Source organism: Anoplopoma fimbria, chromosome 19, assembly GCF_027596085.1.
Source record: "Anoplopoma fimbria isolate UVic2021 breed Golden Eagle Sablefish chromosome 19, Afim_UVic_2022, whole genome shotgun sequence".
NCBI classification, from domain to species: Eukaryota; Metazoa; Chordata; class Actinopteri; order Perciformes; family Anoplopomatidae; genus Anoplopoma; species Anoplopoma fimbria.
The window spans coordinates 26,825,809-26,842,272 of NC_072467.1; the positions used below are offsets into that span (position 1 = coordinate 26,825,809).

Consider the following 16,464-nt stretch of genomic DNA (forward strand, 5'->3'; position numbering starts at 1 on the left):
CATTTAACATTTGTTTCCAGTGAGATATTAATTACTTTATATAGTGACTAGACTGTTGTAAACATAACTCTAGAAAACAATATTTATAGATTTATATCTAGATTATTAATATACTTCTAATCCTTTTCTGAATTTATTTGTTTTTAAAATTGTATATATCTTTTTTAAAAACAACTAATTGGTATTGATAAAAGTAGTTCCTAGTTGTATTCAGTCCTAAAGATACCAATCCATACTTGTAGGCCACCGTAGTTCTCCGACACGCTTGGGAAGGGGAGGGGCTTAGCTCAGGGTTTTTTAGTTGGCTCCAACCACAAACCACTAGAGGCCACTAAAACCTACACCCTGTTCCTTTAAGGAAACCGATGAGCTAAAAGATGATTTGTGCAGCTCAGTGGCACCACGTCATTTCTGAAGACTTTCCCTCACTGATCAGTATTCCCTTTTCATTAATCTGTCACCTGTTCACTAGTTTCTTTTTCACACTCGGCTATTTTCTCGTTCTCTGGAATATATTAATGAAAAACCAGAGCGGCAGAATAATCCACCTTCTGTCTCGCAGCTCATTTTCCCCGAGGCGCTCATCAACGCTGCTTGATTCTCTGATGTGGCTTTGATCAGCTGACAGGCCCCTCAGTGAAATTCTTCAGTAGGACCTAAAATGCTTTCCATTTAGTCTCTAAAGTGTTTTGTTTTTTTGTTGTTGTTGTTCATTTCTCCAGGGGAAAGTGGTTCGTAAAGGCCCGCTGGTGTCGTTAGCGTCTGACAACTTCCTCCTGAAGACTGTCATTCAAGGTAACACTCAAGCGTCAATCTTGTCTCTGTGCATCAGCTGTGTGATTGTTCCTGAATGATGTTAAAGTGAGGTTGCACTTTTTAAAGGGCAATCAAACCAGCAACCTGTCAGTCACAGCGGGGAATATTCTTTTGTGCATTTTTAGTTTAATACATTTTTTGTGATTAATCATTATCGATCAGCCCAGTATCATGAAAGGTTGTGAAATTGGTTTAATGTACAGGGACAATAATTGTCTGTTTTTCTTAAGGCACAAATAATGCTAATGGTAAGTCAGTTAGGAGCATTTTTTTCGTGGTGGAAATGTGAATTAAATGCATTCATGTCACAAACACCAGTCAGAGCAAATTCTGTACTTTTTTAATATCCAAAAAGAAGACTATTGGTGAGTGAAGGCCGTCGCTGATTGGTCAAACACACTCAACACGTGTATCGCTCCATTCACCACAAACAACGAAGTCATCTAGGAACGTTTGAAGATGATGGGAGAGCGCTTCTTCATGTTTTATGACATTTTATGTAAAGTTAGGCTTTACCACAGCTTAACAACTCATTTAAAAAAAAGAATAGAGGAAAAAATAAAGACAACATGCGAGCGAGCTGAGAGTTTGAGAGGTAGAATAGAGAGAGAGAGAGAGAGAGAGGCAGCGCGGCGGAAACGTTTATTTCCAGGTGTTTTTTATTTCGGCTCTGTTCAAAAGCAGGAACTTCTCGGTGTCTGTTCCTTTAGAGGTCTTTCACAAAGGCTAGATGGTTTCAGAAGGTTTATCAGAGCTCGTGTTGCTGGAAAATGGGAACAAACGAGACAGTAAATGTGCTGCGAAACCAAAACCAAGAGCTCAAAGGAGGCAAGAGTGTCTCATTGTTGCCTCGTCTGTGGCCTCCTTATCTCCGAGCAGCCTGATTAAAGGGCCACGGAGAGCTGAGACTCTCATTGTGGCGGGGGGGCATCCTTCCTTTTATTCTTTTAAACTCACTGACACTCCGCCTGTGTCTCCCGGTCCACCTCTCCTGTATTGTTGGTTTTATAGGTCGTCTGTCGGTTTTGTTGCAGTGTTTTGTCCTGCTGGTGCATTGTGGGGTTTGATTTGCGACGGTCTCGCTAATGTTTCTCCTATTTCTGTTTCTTTTGTTGCGGATTTTCTTAGAAAAAAAGCATTTTCAAAATCAATCTGTCATACAGGTCTGCTGTTGTTGTTGTTCTCCGTTACCACAGCATGGAGAAAACAAGTGAGCGGTGCTGAACAGATAAGCGTGACGCCGAGCCGTCGCAGAAGCAACGTGTGGAAGCGTTTCTGGATTAAACACCGCAGATGCCTCATTAAAAATGCAGCCGCCTTACTGTTCTGTTAAGCTGCTGCTCATGTGAGGCGTTCGAGGCACCACCAGTGAACATAACCTCGTACATTTTACAAACAAATTACACGTTACTTCTCCATCATTGGAAGTGACAGGTCTAGTGTAGGGTAGAGAGTTCATATCTTACCTTGCACAGCCTGATTTTCTGCAGATCAAGAGAGAATCTTGTCAAGATTCAAGTTATGCATTTGTGTCTGGAGCAGAAGTCAACCTCCGGTTCTGACGAGAGGAGTCGATGTCTCTTTTTTCAGCTTTCAATATTGGTTAGTGAGCAACAAGTTATTGGACCGCCGAGGGTTTGAATGTCGTCCGTCAGTTTCCCAGATAGAAGAGAGAAACTAGTTTAGAATTGAAACATTTCCGACTCCTATGGCCCAATGTGTTGTCTTTAAATGGCTTGTTGTGTCAGTAATTGAAATTCCGTTTTTTTTGTCCACCTGCCATGAACCAAAAGATATTCAGGTCATTAACACAAAAGACAAAGAAAACCAGCAAATTCTCACAAATGCATGACTGTAATTAGATAGTTGTTTGAATTTTGCTTGGAAATATAACTTGAACAATTGGTTAATGTCCAAAATATTTCTGTAGATTGTCTAATTGAATAATAGGATTGATTGTTTTACAGTTTTCATGAGCTGAAACAATCCAGAGTTCGCTGTCTTTGTGACTTAACGTTTTCAGAGATCGTCCCCTGAACCTCTCGTCATTGTCGTCTTTTGCAGAAGAAGATTCCTCGCCGAACACCTCGTCCCAGAACCTGTCGATCAACGTCGTCCTGTTCGGAGCGCTGGCCAAGGACTTCAGTCAACATGTCAATCAAGGGGTAGGTTCACCCGGCCCGTCAAATATATGAAGATCAGGGTGGTTGAAACACCTGGAGATAGGTTGGTTTGGTCCAGATCAAAGGGAAGAAATTGTACATTGTTGCATTTTAGTTCTGGTCCAGTTCCTGTACAAACCATAGACTGTATATAAGAAGTGGACGTAGTCTGGTGTTGTCACCCATTGGTTTGTGGACTGCATCCAATGCAGGGAAGTGACCATATTTGGAATGCAGAGGAGTGACGTAGAGACGCCGTATACGTCTCTGGTGTCGACCTGTCAATCAGTGTGTAGCCCCGCCCTAAAGCATCCCCTGCTTTATGGTCTGTTTGACTCTAAATGGAGCATCATTTACTAAATGAACATCATGCTGTATTGAAGAAGACTTGAAACTAGAGATTGAGACCATAAACTCATGTTTACAATGTTTACTGAGGGAATAAATCAAGAGAGAAGTAGAGTCATTTTCTCATAGACTTCTATACAACCAGAGGAGTCGCCCCCTGGTGGACAGGAGAGAGAATGCAGGTTTTAAGACACTTCAGCATCGGCTTCACTCGTCAGAACTGGAGGTTGCTGCCTGGTTCACATTGACTTTTTACAAACGAACAAGAGGATTAAACATGAATTCATACAGACTGACGGGTAACTCATTGATTGGATCGTCAGTCAGCACTATAATGCTTCTGATGTGTGTATTTATGTTCTTTGATTAATATCTGATCATAAGCATTGTTAGTTCTATCAGAAGAAGCCCTCGAGGCGTCTCTCGCTGTAATGATTCGCGTCTTGTCGCTGTGGGATCGCTCTCACACACTGTTTCATGGAGTTAATGAACTGACAAAGTACACAGAGTCGGATACAAGCTCAGCAGTTTTTACAGCGTTTGCTCTATTAATCAGGCGAGAAAAATCAATAAGATTGTTTCCCGAACAGATTTCACAATCGGCAGATAGATTTATGATGAGTTTAGGTTTTTAAATCAGGCCATAATCACATTTCTGTTAAAAAAAGAAGCCTGGGGTTGGTTTGTTTGCTTTCACACCATTAACAGCTTGTTTTTCATGATTTTTTTCCTTCTTGAAGCGGGTGTTATTTACATTAGATAAAATGATGAGAAATATCTTCACATTTCTTATATAGAATATGACTTCCACCACATTATAACTAGCATTGATGACTCCTCAATGTTTCTTATTGTCCTGGAAGAAGTGAAGAAGTGCCATCAGCAACTCAGTCCAGAAATATGAATCGTGTATCATACAGATCTATATTTAGCCTGTGCAGACATGCTGTTGTGAAAAAGTGTGAATGGAGATGACGATGACGATGATGAAGGCGTCTGGCTGCTGAATCTAATTTACAGCTTTTCTGATTCCTTGTCTCTCCTCGGTGTCATCTCAGTGTCAACAACTCCTGCTGCTGTGTCTGTTTCCTCCATTCCTACCTTCACAGACATCTCCATAACATTGTTGTTGGTCTTTTCAACTTTTAGGTTTCTTGGACAAAGATAAACAATCACAGCTTTAAAATGATTACAACTTTCTTCTTTTTTTTTTTCTTCAAATTCTCCTGAATAGAAATCATAAACTTGTAGCCCATATAGATGTCGCTTACTTCCCTGTCTCCTTTCCTGCCACCTTCACCTCCACTTTCCTCCTCACACCTAATCAAACACACTCTTCCTCTCCCTCTTTTATAAAACAGTTACCCAATAAAACAACAAAACAAACAGGCACACATGACAAAAAATAAGAAAAATAAACACAACATTTTTTAAAAATCCATAACTCTGATATTAGTTACCCATCATGCAAAGCTACTTACAATATAGTATAGTATTAATGACATTTGATTGTTTCTCAGGTATACTTAACTAGATATTTCACAATAACTGCTATACCGACTTATCGTACAATATATGGACATGATCGCAATTATTCATACGTTATTGACCTGTTGTCCACAGCCCTGTTTTGGGAAAGTTTTAGGTGTAATACAAATGAGAAAGGAGTGTTGTAACTTATATCTAACTTATAGCTAACATGTTCAATTTTTGTTAACAAATGTCCTAGAGAAGCAAAGTGCGATGTCCCCACTGGAACAGACGCAGAAGTTCCTTAAACCTGCATTCTCTCTCCTGTCCACCAGGGGGCGACTCCTCTGGTTGTATAGAAGTCTATGAGAAAATGACTCTACTTCTCTCTTGATTTATTCCCTCAGTAAACATTGTAAACATGAGTTTATGGTCTCAATCTCTAGTTTCAAGTCTTCTTCAATACAGCATGATGTTCATTTAGTAAATGATGCTCCATTTAGAGTCAAACAGACCATAAAGCAGGGGATGCTTTAGGGCGGGGCTACACTGTGATTGACAGGTCACTGCTGCTACAAATGGAGCTCTTTTCATCAAAGAACGAACAAGCCCCAATGTTGGTGTGCCTACATCCTGGTACTAAACACACAGGCATCGTAGCTAAAGACAAGGACGTCACTTACGTAACTTTTGGGCGTGAAGTCTTTCTAACTACGTATTGTCACAGACTGCACACAAACAGCCAGAAACCGCTCCCTTTATTCAATGCTGGAAAAGAGTGTGTATGCGCCTTTTTTAAAAACAAAAATAATGGTTTGTTCCCTCAATGTAGCTTTTATGTCATGCCGAATGAAGATAGTTTCCCATCTTTAAACAAAATTCATAAAATGTGATCAAGTCTATAAAACTATTTAATTCTACCTAATGAGAAATAAGCCAACAGCACATAATGGTTGTGATAATTGCACTTTCTGGAGTTATATCTCCGTCTCGTCCGTAAAAGTGATTCTGATTCTTCATGCGAGACAAAAACAAACAAGCAGACATCTTTTCACGGTTGTTTTCCCTCTAAATTAGTTTTAATGGAGTCGTTAAGAAGCTGTGAGCGAATGCATATTCACATTGTTTGTTTCCTTGGATGTCTTTGCTTTCCCAAACTGCCTTTTTTTTGTTCTTCTACACATCTGGCACAGACAATTAACCAACTCTGATTATTTATTTTTTTCACCCAAACCCGTCACTCTGCTGGAATAACATGATTTATTACATTTAAACTGATTTATGTCACACAGGAGGAATTCAGAGATGTTTCTCCATTTAAGCTCGTGAAGGATTTGAATGAAGAACGCTTTGAAAGCCTTTATTTGATATAAATATTCATGCCATCATTTCATTATGTCACTTTCATAAATACAAAAAAACAAGAGGCTATTTAGAAGGCGTGTCCGTGGAAATAGTAATTTTCCGCATCATAAAGCCTGTGATTTGAACGAGGCAATGTGCTGAGTGATTGTGTGGTTTGTTGACGAGTGTGACCTTTTATTCTCTAGGATGAAATTAATTCATTTACATATGGTGCGTTTGAATGATTCAGTCAAGATTCTGATGGTTTTGTAGTGACAGAAAATCCTGAATGAAGAATCTACAAAACTGTGTATCCACACTTAACCCAGTGGTGGAAAAGAACTAAGTACATTTACTCAAGTACTTACTTTTTCTTTACTATTTTTCATTTTCTGCTACTTTATACTGCTGCTCCAGTTTATCTCAGAGGGAATTATTATTGTGCCTTTTAACTCTTTATTTATCTGATAACTTTCATTACTTTGCACATTCAGACTTCAGACACTTCATTCTACTTCGACTACCTTTGTATACCTGCAGTTTATGTATATTTTGCTCTACCCCACTATGATATTTTATATTGTCTTGTATTTTTTGTATTTTGAAAAGTTCAGTATTATGCCTAACGTTTAAATGAATGCACATTCAGCGCTTTTGGCTTCTTTAAACGCCAATCAATATCCCGTTCTGTTTTTTTACAGGAAATGCGTAAATATGTGGAATCAATTCACACTCTTCTAGCCGTGTCATGGGAACTGTAACATAGTGCTAATGATGCTAGTGAAAGCTGAAACATTTCTTTACTGCAGCTGTTTCATATTAAAAGTTTTTAACTGGCTTTTATTGTGAAAAGAAGTCACAGGAAACGCACTGTATTTGGTCACCAGTTGCTCTTCTGTTGTTTCTGACAAAGTAGCCAAATCCAAAACTGATTGCTTCCTCCAGAGTTCTCTGATATGTGTTATTAACCCACACATTGCCGTTACCGCGGTAACCACTAGTGTCAACAACATCAAGTGCGACCGAAACCTTTAAACGTCTCTCTTCTGAGAGTCCGTGGACCTTTCGGTGCCTCGGGGCTCTGGTGTGACGGCTCCCTTGAACTCTACAAACAAAGTGTTTACAGAGTTCTTTTAACCTGGACGGGGGACAGTGAACGCATCGGGGATAATCCTCCCCGTCAGCAGCATCTTGATGGAACTCAAAGCGCCGTAAAGTTCATTGAAGGCGCCTCATAGCGCGGCTGCAGATCACAGAGGTTCCTGTCAGGATGTTCGTCGCTCCGTAACGTGATTATTCAGACTTTCTGCGGCTCCCTTTGTCAGCCTCTGAGCACCGGGCTTTAAAAAGCTGTCCCAGGAGCAGCTGACACACGCCTAACAAAAGACAATCTCCATTTTCACACCGGCTTATCTTCTGCGACTTGTTGTGATGTCTTCCTTTAACGTCTCAGAGGATGCGACTTCAATCTGTCCTCCCTCTGGGAAGAAGAGATGTGTATTTATCTCTGTTTGCCCTCAGTTTTTGTTTTTAATCCCCGATTCCTCTGCTTGTTGTTGCTCTTGTGTTTCTTTCCTGCAGGACGTGGTCGTGGCCTCTGGGTTCTCCGTGGGCAGATCTCCCACGGTTCACAAGGACAAGCTGCACCCCTTTAACCTGCTGCTGTCTGGGGACGACGCCTGTGTTTACGTGAGGACTCTTTAGAGATATTCACCATATTCATATTGTGTGTGTGTGTGTGTGCTTCATATAAATAGGCTCTTTCTCAGTGTTAGTCTTGCACAAAGGTGCGTTGGCGCCGGTGTCAAGGCCGTTAATCAGATCTCTGGTGTGGACCAAACAAGAGGGCCGCTTGAAAAAGGAGAGTCTCCGGGAAAACCAGCAGCTTTATTTTGGCCATTTTAGTTATGTGATTTTAGCACAGTCCAAACTTTAACTTCTATTCATTTCAAGTGCACATAACCCAGAGAATGCATGCTTTGTATCTCCATCAACTGCAACATTACCGTAACATTACTTACGGTTCTGCAAAGTGAAGTCAATGCTTCATGTTTTAAAGCTGCATTCTCTCTCCTGTCCACCAGGGGGCGACTCCTCTGGTTGTATAGAAGCCTATGAGAAAATGACTCTACTTCTCACCGTAACGTCTCTGTTCCGTCTTCGTCCTCCAGGTGTCCCGCCCGTCGCCGTCGCCGCCTCCTCCTGATCCGGGATCCTCGCCGGCCGCCAAGAGGAGCTCCGATCTCCCCGCTGAGGTCAGAGTCAGACGACCCTGTTAGCTGGGGAGGGTCTGTGTGTCGTGGAGGTCTTGTATCTGTCAGGATCGGGGCCTCGATGTGGTTGGTGATGTGGAGAGGAGGATTGTCACTGTTTGATACGAGCCAAAAACCTCCAAAAATGTATAATAGTGATAATAATTGACTTGTCCTTTTAAGTAATGAAGTTATTCTTACTAGCCGTCGGACTGTCAACATGCAGGAACACATGAGAGCAAATATGGAAGTCATCTTCTGCCACTGTTCAAGATCATCTTAATATAGTAAAACTCAGACGGCTTTAAATAAAATTTGAAGCAAAGGACGGATCAATAAAAAGGAGTAACCGTGAGGTGGAGCTTTGATAAACATTTTTAGAACAGAATACATAAACAGACGGAATAACACTCACAGAATAAGAGTATATATACAAAAGGAGATTTAATGTTTTCTGAAGCCTGTGATCAAAATGTAAAGGCTTGATTTTAATTCAGACTCTTTGAGTTTGATCCGCGCTGTAGAACAAATGCTGGTAAAAATACATTTTGGACAGACTGCCTCTCTGGTTTTCTCTTCATTATCTTCATCTGAAAATCACGTCTGACAGACGGAGGAAGTAGGAAACTTCAGGCAGTGGTTTGCGAAGCTTTTAACAATTATCAGAGATGACATTTGTTTCGTTAAATGCCAGATTTACGTAATCTGTCAATCTCAGAAAAACACTACTGTTGGTTGTTTGAAACATCGCAGTCCGCAGTGATGAAGTCAAACGAGGTGGTGATGAGATCTAGAGGATCCTCGTTCACATTGCTCATCACAAAGCTTGCTATGCTTTTGTTTTTAACTCCCGCTTCGTTTCTCTTCAGGTTTCCAGGACGACCAAGGCTCCAAAATACACGTACAGTCGACTGGACGACCTGAAGGCCGGAACCGTGGTCAACGCGTACGGAGTGGTGGTCTTCTTCAAACAGCCGTTCAAGAGCCGCGGCACAGGTCAGTCCGGAACCGAGAGATGGACGAAACAGCCCCAAACTATATCTGATGTCCGTGCTCTTCATTCTTTATAAACTTCACGCTTTTATTTGCATTTTACATTTGTTTCCAGTAACATATTAATGACTTTATATAGTGAGTTTGCTGTTAACATAACTGTTGCTGCTCTATAAACAATATTTAGATATGTCTTCATTTTAAGTAATGTCTTGTTAGTGGTGCAACCGATTGTGAAACTCGCGGGTTTGGATCGGATCACTTATTGGAGCAAATATAACTTTTAGAGATCCTCCCAATGTTTTTTTCCCGCCAATTATTGCCGATCATTGATGATCCATATTACCAGATATAGATCCCTTTGTTGTTTGAATATAACAGCTGATTTGCAAGGCAGCAGGCAATTCTTTATTTTTGTTTTGTTTTAGCCACAGTGCCAAAAATCATTTCAACACTGAAGTCTGTAAACCATCAACAATTCTAAATGTGATCATTTACTTGGTTATAGTAATTTAAAGTGTTTTTTTCTTCATAAAAACACTCAATTCAAATGATAAGGAAATAAAATATTCTATATTTGTATGGAATAAAACAGATCTAGTCATTATCAGTTGTCTTGATGTATTATAACCTGCTTAGAGCTAGTGTTAGGAAGTTAAACAGCTCATAATTCATCTCTAATATCGATTTATATTAATGTGAAAAAATCTTCAAACTACTGGATTTATTCTCGTTTATCACCAACACTACAATTTACCAGATTACATGTGAACACATCCTGATAACTTCAACCAATACTTGTTTTCACTGAACAGAGCCTGAACGCATCACAATGTAACTGAACTGAACCTCCGTTCTCCTGCTGTTGATTTAAACACAGATTGGTTGTTTGGAAAATGCAGATTTTCTGATCTCATATTTTACTGAATATTGGCAGATAACAACCGTCAGTTAAAACTTTATTTCACGCTGTGATGATTAACGTTAAACTGTGTAATTAATTCTTGTTCCGGTGAGGGGGGGATCAGTACGGATCACTACTTCTAATCGTTTTTGAATTAGTTTTTTGTTTTTCAAAGCAATTATTTAGTCATGAAAATACTCCTAAAGATAACTCTCCCTACCTGAAGACCGTTGTAGTTCTCAGACACGCTTAGGAAGGGAAGGCTGAGCTGTGGGGTTTGTCGTTGGTTGCAATCTGCAGCATCAGCACTAGATATCACACAATCTCACACACTGTCCCCTTTAAATAAATAGTTTCATAAATGCTGATGTTGGCAGGTGTAATGTTTGTCACGTTTTCGAATTAGCACCAAACTCAAAGTGCAACTGACTGGATTAGTTTTAGAACATTAACTCCTCGTCAGCTCCATTCAGCACCACGGACAGAGACGTTAAGATGCTCGGCAGCAGTTGTGTTTTAAAAATGCAGGAAAGATTGATAGTTATGGGTTTAAAAGGACCCGGACACATAAACCACATCACCTCCTGTGAGACCCGCTGACAGACCAAATAAGAGAAAATCTGTCATGAAGAGATATAAGCTGCATCAGTGCAGAGCGGGAGCTCACACACAGTTTTGTCTGGATGGAAACGTCTCAGATTATTCTTAAAACAAACTCAGAAAGGTGTGGATTTCTGTTGACGAGCACTGGAGCTTGTTAAAGCCCCGGAGAGTGGCTGCTCGGGCTTCAACAGCCTCAGTACTCGTCAACATCACGTAAGAAGGCGCTTTAATGGAATCCACTGAACCTCTGGAATCACGTTTAATCTCTTAACTTCTTTTGCCTGTTAACACACTGCAGCCGATAGCGCGGTGAAGAGCAGGAAAAGCATTAAGAAAGAGGAACGATGGAAAAGATGATGAGATAATAAACACCGGAGCGTTCAGTCTGAGTCGACCCGCAGCCACGCAGAACAGGATGATGAAGTGTGTGTGTGTGTGTGTGTGTGTGTGTGTGTGTGTGTGTGTGTGTGTGTGTGTGTGTGTGTGTGTGTGTGTGTGTGTGTGTGTGTGTGTTTATGTGTGTGTGTGTGTGTGTGTGTGTTTATTGTGTTTTCGGGGGAAGGATGAGAGAGAAAAAGCTCCATCCAGGGTAGAAAATGTCCAGACTCTGTCATCATATTTATATTGGACCCTTCAGGCATCTTTGAAATAAACATAGATGTTAGAAAAATCCATCTGATCAGACACTGGACAAACACACACACACACACACACACACACACACACACACACACACACACACACACACACCAGCAAAGATAGACATAAGATATGACATACATCATATTCCCACAAATCAGATATTCACAAACATGGAAACACTCAAACATATATATATATATATATATATATATATATATATATATATATATATATATATATATATATATATATATATATATATATATATACACAAAGCATACCCTGCTTTATGGTCTGTTTGACTCTAAATGGAGCATCATTGACTAAATGATCATCATGCTGTATTGAAGAACCAGAGGAGTCGCCCCCTGATGGACACTAGAGAGAATGCAGCTTTAAGACAGGAAGCATCGACTTCACCTTGCAGAACTGGAGCTTGCAGTATTGGTTTCCTGTGCTCCATCACTTTCAACAGATGATGAGATCTTAACCACAGGAAGTTTTCTTTCCACAGACTTCTGCTCCACCCTGAAGATCACCGATCAGTCCAACCAGAAGATCGGCTGCACCATCTTCTGTGAGAAGCTGGAGGACCATCCCAAAGTCTTTCAAGTCGGGGACATCGTCCGCCTGCACAGAGTCAAGGTCCAGCCTGGATTAAAGATGGTTTTGGATGTAAAGGCCAATGCGAAAGAGATAAGTGACAGAGGTTTCCACGTTTCTCCTCACAGGTTCAGTTCTTCAATAACTCCATGACGCTGGTCAACACCTTCGGTTTCTCCGTGCTGGCGTTCGACGGGGCGGAGGGCGGATCCATGGAGCCGCGGACCTCCAGCCGCTCCTTCCACTTGGACCAGGAGGACCGTCGGACCGTGGAGGAGCTGAGGTCCTGGGCGGCCAGCCAGGACCTCCTCCCCCCGACTCCCACCACCCCTCTGTCTGCCGCTCAGCCCAAAGCTTACTTCGACCTGACCTGCCAGCTGCTGGCCAAAGCCCCCATCGACACCACCTGCACCCTGCTGAGGGTGAGAACGCCACGCGATGTACAGAGACACTGCAGAACAAGATGAATTGGATACGTGGTGCATTTCTACAGAAAAACAAGCCAAGTGTTCTTGATCAATATTTATTAAGACCTGTATTTTTGTAAGAATGAAACAAAGACGGCAACGCTTAACCTTTTTCAGACGAGGGAATTCTACAAATAATCAGTTAAGCTGAAGTGTGTCTGTGTCGCCTCTGCAGCTTTTATTTATGTGCGTTAGAGATGGTTGGAGATCCATAAATGCACTTTCTTGTTGCAGAAAGTTTATTTTATCAGGTTTTATCAGGATGTGTTCAGGCGCAGTACTACTGTGTAGGTTACTAGTGTTTTGGCAGGAAAACATACAATCAGTGTGTGAAACACTGCACTGTATGTATGTGTATATATGTGTGTAAGTGTATACATGCAAGTATTTATTCATATATTAATATACGTAGTGCAGCGTTTAACACATATAACTACACTGATTGTATGTCGGCCTGCCAAAATGTTTTTTTTTTTTTTTTTTTTTTTTTTTTTTGTGGAATTAAATTGAACCGGTTTTATGTTTGGACAGTTGACTAAATAGAAATGAGAGAAACTGATTCTAGAAGCACCAGATTTGTTTGTGTCTCCCAAAAAAGACTGCTGCCATGATTCAACACCGTTTTTTTAACCCTAATTTTTCACTCTTTTGGGCTGTTAATGCATATGAGCTACACTTAAAGGACAAATAACTCATTTTGTTGTGTTTTTTTTTTTATTTCATTAAAAAAAAAGCTGCATTATATAAACAAAGCAATGATTTTCCAAACGTTTATGAAATTTAAATTTAACTTATCAACTGAGGTGAATGTTTTCATCGACCAGTAATCATTGAAGGCCTTGTAGTTGTTAATAATGACATGATACCTAGTGTTTAAACTAAGAAGTGTGATTGTCATTCAGTGAACTGTATTAGAAAACTTCTCGTTCTCTGTTGGCCATTTTTAAATGTGTTTTAAGGATAAATCCAGGATGTGAAACAGATTCAGAAGTGAAAACAGGTTAAAAAGACGGGGGCTGGTCCCTTCATTTTAGTCATTTTAGTCGGTTTTTGTTTACTCTGTTGTCGATGTCAACATGACTTCTTGTAAGAAAGCTGTGTTTCTGTGCTTTCTGTTATTTTTTAACTACCACCAGCTTTGATTTGGAAACTGAAATAGTTGATTTAGTTGTTTTCCCTCTGGATTAATGGAGCTGTTTGGTCTTGGTCTGTCTCGGGGAGGAGGTCTCGTGTGGTTTTATCTTGGTCCTGAGCTGTTTTACCAGCATCCTCCAGTTTTTTCACAACAGAAACCGAAGGCTGGTTTCCTGCCAGCGAGGCTGATGGAGGAGTTAAATTTGAACGGGATTTGGCAGCAGAGCGTTGGTCTGCAGCCAGTCGGCCCGCTCTGATTTCTAAAGCTGCTCCGAGGGGTTATTCCTGCTTGTTACACAACAACACATTCAACCAGGAGAGGATGTTCTCCAGAAATCACAACAGTTTATGAGACGGAGAACGGATTAGTAATACTTCTCCTCGAGCACCTTAGATCATCATCGAACAGACGGCTCACTGTACGACAGCCAGCGTTGACATCATTAAATCTGAGTCTGGAAATAGATATTACACCCAAGCCCAACGGCTATTATTAGGATGTTATTGATACTTTTATCTGTTCTTTTTTATTATATTGTGAGAAAAAAGGACAATTATGAGAAGAAAAGAATCAACATTGCTTATTTTATTCTTGTATGTAAACAAATAGTCTTTCTTGAGCAGCAATACAAGAGAAAAAGGAGGGCTCAATCTGTTGCAATGCAATTCTGTTTAGACGGCCTAAAACATAACTAGAATATTTCATGCAATCAGTGAAAAGAACCCTTTATTCCTTCTATTCTCAGTGGGAGTGCATCCACAATGTGAAGTCAAAGAGAGTTGTACAAAAACACGAAGAATCGATTATGTTTTTGAATAAAAACATCAGAAAAGCCTGCTTTATATCCAATTAATAATCAATTAATTTATTTAGTTATAAACGACTGATTCATTGATTATAAGAATAGTCTTTAGTTGCAGCCATATTGTGAATATATGAAACTATATTGCCTGAAGCTTCGCACTGCAGCTTTGACATGATTATTGAACAGAAATGCATGAATTGGCCTCCACCACCATTTCTTTGTTTTTTAATACGTAGAATATATCAGTGGCCTGGTTTACCGTCTTATCTTCTACGTCATGTGTTTCTGTGTTGTTTTTCTCTCCCAGGTGTGGGACGGGACCAGGTGTGCTCACCCTCTGCTGAAGGTGATCGTGGATCCGGACCTCATGGAGGGACCGTCCTCCTTCTCCAAAGAGAGAGAGAGCCTCGTCGCCAACATCCTCGTCTACGACAACCACGTGGAGCTCGCCGGGAAGCTCAAGGTCAGAGCAAAGAAAATGTAATATTGTGCACAATCTAGAAACCTTCAGTTACAGCAATGCATTTTGCATCTGATGTCGTTTCCCTAATGCTGTCTTCACACCAAACGGGACGCATGCTTTCACATGGTGTTACTGGCTAAATGTGTCTAGAAGAGGAGGCCCCTAAACCTCCATGTCTACATCGCTTCATCAATAACGGTCTACTTTTTTGTCTGCTAATTTCTGCGTTATATATTTATATATAAATTTATATTTATATAATAGGCCACTTTCTGGCCTATTATATATAAATATATATATATATATATATTTATATATATATATATATATATATATATATATATATATATATTATATATATATATATATATATATATATTTATATATTTATATATATATATATATATTTATATATTTATATATAGCACACCATTTACTTCTGTCTTTATTAGCAGGTGTACGCCTGTGGGGAGATCATGCGTTTGGCCGTGTTTGTGAGCGTGTGTATCTCTCTATCTGTCCACGCCTAATCTCGCATATTCCCAGACCCATTAGACTAATATTTTTTGTGCTCATTAATGACTGTACACTTGAGGACTTCTCGTTGTTGCGGTCATTCATACATATTTGAAAAGCATATTTTATCGACAGTCAAAAGTAATTTCCCTCTAGGCTGAAAACAAGCCTTGCAGTGTCTGTTGGAGGCCGCTTTCTGGCCTTTGTCGTGGCTAGAAAACTGACATCTATAGAAAAGTTTGGTCTCATTTTGAACCAGAGCATCTGCAGATTAATTCCATACCCAATATGTTTTGTTCCACTTGAGAGATTCACCTCTTCTTAGTTTGGGAGAGGGGAGCGAGACTGATCTGCTCTCTACTAAGAGCACTTTTTCTAGTCTTTAACGTTTATTTCACCCTCTGTACTGCAAAACTCTCTGCAGCTGGTTGCGCCTCAGGCTCACCACGGATCAAACTCCACACAATAATCAGTGTGTATTTTTATAAAAAGGGTGATATCTGTGATCTCCGTTTGCTCATTTTCATCTCGCTCCGTCTCTCCTCCTCGTTCGTTGGAAAGTCAAACTGCTGCTTTGTTCCTCTTTTCTTCTCAGCTAATTATCATCATAAACACTCAGCAGAACTTTTCTTTTGCTTCATGGGATTTACAGTTTATAGTGTTTTGAAATGTAGCTCCTGTGGTGGTTTGGTGCACTGGTTCCCAGGCTGGAGAACTGGGAACAATCAAAGGGGTCGGAAACAAGCCAACAATGTATCCAGATTATGTAAAGCACTTTATTTGGAGGTTAAACTGAAAGTAAATTCACCTGAAATGTCATTCTTAATCCCACATTACACAGAAAAAGTGTTTGTTACATCTACGTGTGTGTGTGTGTGTGTGTGTGTGTGTGTGTGTGTGTGTGTGTGTGTGTGTGTGTGTGTGTGTGTGTGTGTGTGTGT

The 16,464-nt window shown here is 40.3% G+C and overlaps 1 protein-coding gene across 1 annotated transcript in view; it reads left to right on the forward strand.

Moving 5' to 3' along the window:
- Nucleotides 1–16,464, forward strand: part of pot1 (protection of telomeres 1 homolog) — a 57,553-nt gene that overhangs the window by 12,512 nt on the left and 28,577 nt on the right. The window contains exons 3-10 of the mRNA XM_054620175.1: nucleotides 723–795; nucleotides 2,881–2,981; nucleotides 7,722–7,829; nucleotides 8,312–8,395; nucleotides 9,262–9,388; nucleotides 12,049–12,179; nucleotides 12,266–12,559; nucleotides 14,852–15,007. Coding sequence (XP_054476150.1) covers nucleotides 723–795; nucleotides 2,881–2,981; nucleotides 7,722–7,829; nucleotides 8,312–8,395; nucleotides 9,262–9,388; nucleotides 12,049–12,179; nucleotides 12,266–12,559; nucleotides 14,852–15,007 — 1,074 coding nt within the window. The remainder of the gene's footprint in view (nucleotides 1–722; nucleotides 796–2,880; nucleotides 2,982–7,721; nucleotides 7,830–8,311; nucleotides 8,396–9,261; nucleotides 9,389–12,048; nucleotides 12,180–12,265; nucleotides 12,560–14,851; nucleotides 15,008–16,464) is intronic.